Source organism: Onychomys torridus, chromosome 1, assembly GCF_903995425.1.
Source record: "Onychomys torridus chromosome 1, mOncTor1.1, whole genome shotgun sequence".
Taxonomy (NCBI): Eukaryota; Metazoa; Chordata; class Mammalia; order Rodentia; family Cricetidae; genus Onychomys; species Onychomys torridus.
Window position 1 is genome coordinate 162,862,116 of NC_050443.1, and position 9,680 is coordinate 162,871,795.

The 9,680-nt window shown below is 49.4% G+C and overlaps 1 protein-coding gene across 1 annotated transcript; it reads left to right on the top strand.

The window, feature by feature from the left end:
• Nucleotides 1–201: 201 nt before the first annotated feature.
• LOC118571203 (stearoyl-CoA desaturase 2) lies at nt 202–9,064 on the top strand. The gene is made up of 6 exons (XM_036170163.1): nt 202–567; nt 1,065–1,347; nt 3,983–4,113; nt 5,574–5,779; nt 6,962–7,194; nt 8,694–9,064. Exons 1-6 carry the CDS (start codon nt 544–546, stop codon nt 8,891–8,893), a joined length of 1,077 nt encoding a protein of 358 aa, XP_036026056.1. The 5' UTR covers nt 202–543; the 3' UTR covers nt 8,894–9,064.
• The last annotated feature ends 616 nt before the right edge of the window (nt 9,065–9,680 follow it).

Genomic DNA, 9,680 nt, shown 5'->3' on the forward strand with positions numbered 1-9,680 from the left:
GGTGGAGGGTCAGCGGGGGATGGGTGAGAAGCCAAGTGGCAGAAAAAGAAGGCAGGAGGGGGAGGAGTTGGAGGCAGAGGGAACAGCAGATTGTGCAGAGCCAATGAGAGCAGCAGACCGAGGTGGTACCAAATTCCCGTCGGCCAATGATGAGCCAGAGTTTACGAAAGCCTCATTAGCATCTCCCCCCTCCGCCTGGCTGGGGATGGGACAATGCGGTGTTGGTGTCTGCAGTATTCCGACTCCTCAACACCGGTGGCTGCAAGCTGCGATTTTGGCGGTCCTCTCATTTCCTATCTTTATCTCCGCCCGCGGCTGCGCTGGCCAGCTAGCTTTTGATTTTGGATCTGGTCATTGATCAATAAAGCAACCTAAGGAAATATAGGACACGATTACCTCACTGCCAGCTCTGGCCCTGGGCTTATATAGTCTCTGCGCCAGTGGGCTGCAGAAACTTAGTCCTAGCACCTTCAGTCCCTGGGGGTCTGAAGCTCGCTGCGCGTTCTCATCCCTGGGAGCGTGACCCCAGCACCCGACGCAGAGATGCCAGCCCACATACTGCAGGAGGTGAGCTCCCCCCAAACGGCCCCTCCCTCTCAGGTTGGTGGGTTCGGATTGGACTTTTGCAGATTAGACACCTAGGTGGGTGGCTGGTTGGGGGTTGGAGAGAGTTCAGAGCATCTGGGAGCATTTAGCCATCATTTCGGAGTTTTTCTACCTTGAATGATTGTTTCTCTACCGGGTGGTAACCAGACTTTTACTCAGGGCAGTCTTTAAAGTAAAACCTGACCCTTTTTCGATACTTGCAAGGTTTCCTTTGTGAGTTGCTAAGGGTGCTGCTAATAAAACATCTGTCCTGCCCCTTGAGCGTAAGGTTTATCGCCTCCACTCTGCACATTTCAGGAAACTTCCCCTTGTTCCATTTCGTGGTACTGTGCAGTCATGCAACCTTGGCACTGGGGTATGGCCGGTATTGCGTCTTTCCCGCAGTTACATTAGAGGAAAGTACCCCCTGCTGCCCCCACGCGTTTGCAGACCTAATTCTCCACCCCCTCTCCTGGCAGATGTCTGGCTCCTACTCAGCCACCACCACTATCACAGCGCCCCCCTCTGGGGGACAGCAGAATGAAGGAGAGAAATTTGAAAAGAATCCTCACCACTGGGGAGCAGATGTTCGCCCCGAAATAAAAGATGACTTATATGACCCCAGCTACCAGGATGAGGAGGGGCCCCCGCCCAAGCTGGAGTACGTCTGGAGGAACATCATCCTCATGGCTCTGCTGCACTTGGGGGCCCTGTATGGGATCACACTGGTTCCCTCCTGCAAGGTCTACACCTGCCTCTTCGGTGAGCAGCTCCCCGTGTTCTGGGCCAGTACCTCAGGTTTCTTCTTGCTCTTTAATGAGGTAGCCTCTGACCCAAGGCAGCAGCCCTTTCTTTTTGGTTCCCTATGGACCAACTGGGCAGGGAAAAGAGCCTAGTGCGATTAGGATTGGGGGTGGGGAGGGCGGCTTGAATTTTAAGAATCTCTTAACAGTGATGCTGAGGCCACTGAATAAGCTTTTCTGTATGATTCACGTGACGGCACCTGTCCCAGCCCTGCCTGCCACAAAAGATGCAGGCCCTGCTTAAGGAACTTTGGAACCAAGAACTAGACCAGGGGCCTCATGGTGGCACCGTGTTGAGCCCAGTGAGGGTAAGAGCCGCTCGATACTATTTAGAAAGAGAGAACAGAAGGGGGTTATAAGCTCAGCTGTTTGGAGCCCTCTGCCTGGCCAGCCAGAGCAGGCCTCCTGTATATCCAAGTGCAAAGGGTGTATGTATGGCTCCAGGTTTTGGCACGAGCCAGGCAACAAACCATTCTTAAAATAAAGTAAGGTTGCAGGAGTGTTTGCCCTTCTATTCTGCCTGCTCATCTGCTGTGCCCACACAGTGCTAGGGACCCTTCCCCACCAAACACCATACCTAACACAGGCCTCCTTGGCAGGGACAGAGCCTTGAGCAGCCCCAACCTTCAGACGGTTGGCATGTATGAGTGTGCCACCATGTCACCGAGCTGCCTAATTCAGCTCCACGGGTACAGGCTGGTGGTGCTGTTGCCTCCTTGATACACACATGTACTTCGCGGGTGGTTCCACCTCTGAACCGGAAAGGAGAGCCTGCTCCCTCTTGCTGCTCTCGGAGGGGCCATGAGCAAGGGGTTCTGAGGTGGGAGGTTTTCTGGAGCACATTGGAGTATGAGCACTAATGGCAGCTCTCTTGGAGGACAGTGTATATACAGAAGGGCTGGTTGTCTGAGTGTTAGCTGCCTCCACCTCAGTCCTCCCAGGTCTTCAAATGTTCAGATATGGTCCTTGAGGGTGTTTCAGGTCCACTCCTGATCTTGACAACACATCTTTGTTGAGAGTAAGAATGGGATCCTTCAGTAGATTATTAGCCTTGTGTCCTGCCAGCCTTGTTCCTGGCTCGGCTGTTTGAAGAGTCTTCTGTACCTTCGTGGACTCTAGAACCCCAGAGCTGAATAGACATCTTTGGCAACACTGAGAGCCTTAATGGGCAAAACTCCCCCCAGCCCATTTCTGAATTGAAAGCTATGAGGTGTTTCCTACCCACTGTTGTGGACACTTTCCTCTGGGAGACAGGAAAGGGATCTAAGTCTCTTCTGTGCTAGACTGGGAGGTATACTAAGGAGGCTTAAGACTGCCTGGGTTCTGTGTGGGCTCCCATGTGTCCTGTGGTCCACCCTCCACCATCACCCCCTGCACCACCATCACCCCCTGTTATAGAATATCTGTGCTTTTGGATTCAATTTGTCTGGGTCATCTGCAGCATGAACCACGTGCACGTGTTTCCTTGGTGTTCCACCGAGGACGTCTGCTTTGCCTAAAGCTCCCCTGTCTGGTTCCCTTAGGATTTTCCAGACATAAGTATGGTCAGAGTTTCCCTTAGTAGGTTGTCTGTTGCTCCCCTGGGATCATGTAGGAGGGACAGGAAGTGAGGAAGGAGAAGAGAGTCTTCTTAGGAAAGTTACTGTGTCTGCAGAAGGGCATAGAGCACTTTGTGCAATGTGTGGTGTCTCCAATAGCAACTAAGTTCTGTAGGCTCCGATGGTCCTTTGTTTCCTGGTGTTCTTTGGGAGGGAACCAGCATTAGCCATTTCTACCAAGGCCCCAGCCTGTTTCCTAGTTGTGCTAATGGAGGGTTCATGTGGATGAACTGCTGCCCTCTTTCCCAGTCGGACTGTGACTGGTACTTCCTCAGGGACAGCGAGGCGGTGCTCATCTGCCAGCCTTGAGCATTTCCCATAGACAGGAGCATGGCCAAGGAGAGACAGGAGCTGGGCACACAGATCTTGGGGGCTGGATAGTAGAACTGAAACAAGGGAGGGAGACAGAAAACCCACCTTCAAACAGTAGACAGACCCTTCCCATCCAGAATCGGCATCTTTAACAGAAATGTATGGTACCAGTAGCACACACCTAGTTCGAGGTATGTGGAGAATATGGGACTTATTATCCTTGGTAATGTTTGAGCCGCTCTGCAAATCTGACTATTCCCTATACTGCCACCGTGTTGAAGTGGCTTTGTGCCCGCTGGAAAAGCCGCGTGTGTACAGTTCACTGATCAGCGTTTCCTCCAACTAGCCGTTGCCCACAAGGCTCTGGCTGTTGTTTCACATATGCCCTTGGTTGTGGGTTCTAGGTTGAGAAATGCAGTTCCCTGACCAGAATACCTTCAAGGACAGCTAGAGGTCAAAGAAGATAGGCCCTAGGAGGATGCCCTGATATACTCGTCACCACCGGTGGCATAAAGTGGTAAAATCACCGAGGTTTCACAGACTAAGGCATCTCAGGGCTTCAGAGAAAACCAGACCTTTACCCAAAGGCTAAACAAGAACCTGACTGGTGCTCAGAAACTGTCTTTGGCATCCTTCCCTTATGGAACTGGTCTGTTGGTGACACCCCACTTTCTCGTCCTACAGCATATTTGTACTATGTCATCAGTGCCTTGGGCATCACAGCCGGGGCTCATCGCCTGTGGAGCCACCGAACTTACAAGGCTCGGCTGCCCCTGCGGCTCTTCCTCATCATTGCCAACACCATGGCTTTCCAGGTGAGAAGCTGTGCTGTTACTGTGGACAGTCATCACCCTTTCTAGTCCCCTGTGGTCACCTAGAGCGCAGACTCAGTGCTGAAATCCATATACCGTAGAGTCACTGAGAAGGGAAATACGAAAGGGTCCCCAAAGTGCTGGGTCAGTTTTCAAGGTCCCTGTGGTGTCACACAGTGTGGCTGTTGTGGGTCTTCAATATAAAGGATGGGGCACAAGAGTCAGGTACTGACCCTGATTTCCTAGACCGTAAGTGAACAGTTCACTCCCCCATTAAGGTCACTGTCTCAGATTATACCACAGTGGGACAGAAGGTGATGTGTCATAGACCCTGGAGCACTGTCATTTTACACCAGACACTAAACATTTAACATAGACTTAAGTCCTTATAGTTTGAGGTAGCAGATACTGTTACTACCCTTTACAGACGAGGAGACGTCCAGAGATGGGTTCCGTCAACACTGCAGTCCTGTGCGAGGCTATGGTGGAAAGTGAAACATCTTGAAGATTGTTCAAACAACAGACTTTAGACTTTAGCTGAATTAGGATAGAGTCTTGGGAGGGGACTCTTGTGGCTACTGAGCTTTAAGGACACAGGATAGCCAGTGGTGGGTTTAATTTGTAGCAAGAGGAAACTAGGAAACCAAATTAATCCCCTCTTACTAAGATTTGAGGTGCTCACCAGATATGCCCAATTGTCTCTGGCCTAGCAACTTTACAAGATTCTTGAGGACAAAGGGAAGGAAGAGACACTGGTGTACTCTTGAAGGTATGGGAGGACCCAGACAAGTGCAGGGGGCCTTTGGAAATGTGCCCATGCTCATGCGTTAACTCTGGCCTTGGTTGGCATTCCTCACCTCTTTTATAGAGTAGCACCCTAGACCCAAGGCCGCTTGCCTCATACTCCAAGCCAGAAGATAAGATATTCCACATGCACTCTGTTCCATAGTCACTGTCTGAAAAGCTGCTATGTGGATCATCAAAATGGCTCAGTGGAAAAAGGTGATTTCTGTGCAATCCTGATGACCTGGGCTTGATCCCTAGAGCCTGCTGTGTGGAAGGAGAGAGTTGATTCCTGAAAGTTATTCTCCGACCACACATGTGCTGTGGTGTATATGCACCTATATTCACACACACACACACATAAAAGGATGAACTTTTAAAAAAAAAAATCCACCATCTTACTTACCAATGAAACATGAGGGCTGCTTATCTGCTCTCTCCCTTCTGTACAGCCTCAGGAAGTAACCATGCTGTTCCTGTTCTGGGACTTTTAAGTTGCTTTTCTGTACGTACTTTTAAGGCAACTGTGAAGCAGAGGAGAGCCCCTCACCTTCGCCCTGTGCATATCTTGAGCCAGAGTCCTGTGGATTTTGTGGTTTAGGCTGAGAGTTCTGGGCCCTTGCATTCCCCCAGGGGGGCATCTCTTCTCAATACTGGGGTCCTCTTTCCTGTCCCTCCAGAATGATGTGTATGAATGGGCCCGAGATCACCGCGCCCACCACAAGTTCTCAGAAACACACGCTGACCCTCACAATTCTCGACGTGGCTTTTTCTTCTCTCACGTGGGCTGGCTGCTCGTGCGCAAACACCCGGCTGTCAAAGAGAAGGGTGGAAAACTGGACATGTCTGACCTCAAAGCTGAGAAGCTGGTCATGTTCCAGAGGAGGTGAGTCAGGGGGATGGCCCCGGGAATGTGGGATTTACACTCTGCCTTTTTTTCTTTAGGAATTGTAAAATTAAAGCCATGACTTAATGGGTTTACATGTTTAGATCATTTTAAAACCTATTTTTTAATGTCCTATGGGCTACAGAAATCAACTAATTTTTCTTTGTATGTGTTATCTGATTGGAACAATTAAATGCAAAACAAAACAAAAAGCCTGTTATTGCCCTAGAGAAAAGGACATAGAACTGAGTGTAATGGAGATCTCATCTTGAAGGGGTAGGTAGCCTACTATGTCTCTACTGGACAGATACGAAGAGCAGGGAGAGTCTCATTGAAGAAGTTCAGGAAAGGGCTTAGGAGAAGTGATGTTGAATCCCCAGCTGCATGGAGACATCACAGGTTTCAGAGGGGGACTATGTAGGCAGAATGCAAAGAGGTTCCAGGAATGTTCCAGGAATGAAGCCCTCTGCTTGAAGTTCAGGGTGTGAGAGATAAGAAGACCGGTCACGACATTGCTGATGCCCTTCCCATTGAGGGGTCCTACATGCAGACTTCGAGTGGTTCCTATCGCAGTAGAGTTCCTAATGGGTCCTTTAGCAGCACGAGGCTGTTGCCCACTCATGGCAGAGGCACAAGTTAGATGGTAGGAGAAGCCTAAGCCAAGGAACCCGAGGTCGGAGCTGACAGAAAGGCGTTTGGTGCAGGAAGCTTACTGTGATGTGAACATGGAAGGCATGACTACAGGAGTCGGTTCCCTTGGAATCTGGCCTTCATGATGGAGAGGGCTAGTGTTGCTGTAGGGCCGGAGGTCTGCAGTTGGTGTGGGACACTCAGAGCTAAGAATGCTCATAGCAGGAAGTAGAGGCATGACACCACACACTACACCTAATAAGACTCCAGTGGTCATGAACGCAAAACACAAAGGCAGGTCAAGTCAACAGCAGCCCAGGAAGCAACTGTGATAGCAGAGTCATTTATTGTATCTGTATTGCCCCATCTACATGGAAAGGTAACAGCATGTGCCCTCAGATTTCCCACCACATCTTGGGGGGCCTGGTTCCTGCTACTCTTTTTTCACTCAAGGTATAAGGAAAGAACAACCCTGCCTGCCAGGAGTGGACAGCCCACGGAAGTGTGAGAGTCCTCTCTCCACGGACTCTAAAATGTACAATCTCATTGTAGATACTACAAGCCTGGCCTCCTGCTGATGTGCTTCATCCTGCCCACGCTGGTGCCCTGGTATTGCTGGGGTGAAACTTTCGTGAACAGCTTATGCGTCAGCACCTTCTTGCGATACGCTGTGGTGCTCAATGCCACCTGGCTGGTGAACAGTGCCGCCCACCTCTATGGATATCGGCCCTACGACAAGAACATTAGCTCTCGGGAGAATATCCTGGTTTCAATGGGAGCTGTGGGTAAGTTGCCAGCATGACCACATCTGGCAGCTTGCTGCTGGAGATGCTTGGCCAGGAGCCAGAGAAGTCAGAATGATCTGATTTTTGTCTATTTCCCACTATAACACTGGGGATAATTTTACTGGGGAAGCCTTTTAAGAGGCTGTAACTTCTGGGGAATGGGTAAAAGTCTGCCATAATGGGCCCTTTTGAGTTTTTTCCATTTCCTAGTTACCTCTGACAGATCTGCAATCTCACTCACTGCTGGGGATCGTACATAGAAAAGGAGGGTCGTGTCCATGAATACAAGTCTCATGTTTTTATTTAGCCATGCTGTATAAAAGGCAAGGCGGTGGTGGCACACACCTTTAATCCCAGCACTCAAGAGCCAGGCAGATCTCTGTGAGTTTGAGGCCAGCCTGGTTTACAGAGCGAGATCCAGGACAGGCTCCAAAGCTACACAGAGAAACCCTGTCTCAAACACACAAACAAACAAAGGCAGAATGATTGCAGTTTAGTGCAATACATTTCAAGTACGTCCCATGGATAGTGCTTTTACCTCTAGTGTACTTGGACTTGACTTATTCATAGTGATGCCTGTGGTGGCCGTTAGCACTCAGTCTTCCCACTCCCCCCCCTCCCCACATGTCTTGTCCTTTGTTTTTGTTTTCTCTGTTTTGTACTAGGGTTCCCCTCCCCCACAACATTGCTTGGGAATCTTACCAGATCAGCTTGATTGTCGTGGATCCGGCCTGTAAATCCAGCCCCAGCTGTCAGGATGAATGAACTCATGCCCCTGTGACCTGTGCCCACATCTTCCTGCCCTTCCCAAGAAGAGTTTGACAAAGGCCTGGAGTTAGTTTTCCCTGCAGTGACCTATGGCTTCTTCTCTTTAGTGAAAGCGACAGTGGTCATCCAATGGCTCTGTTGATGGGTGCAATCTTCCTATAACACTCGTTAACTTAGGCTAGGTTGGCTATTACTAACAGTACCTTTTCTGGGTTGGCATGATGGTCCAGCAGGCAAGGGCATTTGCTCGCCAAGCCTGACCAGCCTGAGTTTGACCCCTGGGACCCACATAGTAGAAAGGAAAGTGCAAGCTGACTACCCCAGGCATGCTATGGCATGTATGCATGTGTATCACACATGCAAAGATTAACAATGAATTTAAAATACTTTCCTTTTTACCATTTGCACATAGCCTTCTTTTCAGAGGCCTACCATTGTTCATGCACTTTAATTCATGTTTGAAATAAATCACCTACCCTCTACAGTGCTAAGATCCTTAGAAATGGAGTGATTTGGTTAAGATGTGTAGATCCCATATTATAAGTGGAACTGTGCCTTTGAGGGTGTCTGTTTGCTCAGAGTAAAAGATAACAGATTTATCTAGTCACCCACCCACCTGCAGTCTGATTCTCCAAGGTCTAAGGAACCCGCTAGGTAAGAGGTGTGGAAAGAGCAGGAGGCAGCAATCACCGAGGCCCTAACTGCTTCTGTTCTCCACGCTTCTGTTCCAGGCGAGGGCTTCCATAACTACCACCACGCCTTCCCCTACGACTACTCTGCCAGTGAGTACCGCTGGCACATCAACTTCACCACGTTCTTCATCGACTGCATGGCTGCCCTGGGCCTGGCTTATGACCGGAAGAGAGTGTCCAGGGCCGCTGTCTTGGCCAGGATCAAAAGAACTGGAGATGGGAGCTGCAAGAGTGGCTGAGTTTGGGGTCTTCCAGTTTCTGTTCCAAAAGCCAGCTTGGCAGAGGCTTAATGTTCTGTTAATTAACTACTGAGTATTGCTACCCAGATGCTAAAATGATGACGTTAACCCATTCTGGTACAGTATTGTAAAATGGACAAGTATCGGAAATCAACAGCTCTTCCCTTCCGATGCTAAGCTGATCTTCTCTTTTCGTTGTCTTTTTCTTTGCTTTGTTCCTGTTGACCTCATTTCTCATCGCCTCCCAAGCCAGCCGCTGCTCCACCGTAGGTCAGTGTTCGCCTTCCAGAGCATACCAACTTTCCAAGGGTCTAAAAGTAATGGTTTCTGCTCCACCCTCAACTCTTAAGCTGTTCTGAGTTAGAGATACAAGAAAATCTGCAGAGATTTCTTCTGATATTTTTAGCCCTGGCCTTGCCAGATGGAATGGAAGGTAAATCTTAAGGGGCCAAATTCGGCATGTAGGCTATGATTCATCAAAGACGTGGGAGAGGGAGTCTTGTGTGGTCAGGCTCAGCTGTTGTCTCGCAGAGGCAGTGGGCCTTTCTACACAGCATGCCTCCTCTCCTAATTCTGAGGAGGTGACAGCCATGGGACTTGGTGACATTGGAGTACAAGTAACACATCAGTATCTCAGTGTAGTTTAGGCTGAAGATTTAAAAAAACAAACAAAAAAAGTAAAAAAGTAACAAAAACTGTAGGGAAGGTGGTCTCTAATGAGAAAGAATTTCTTCTCCTTTAATAATAAGGACTTAGGGCCAGGCGTGGTGGGTGGCATATGCCTTAA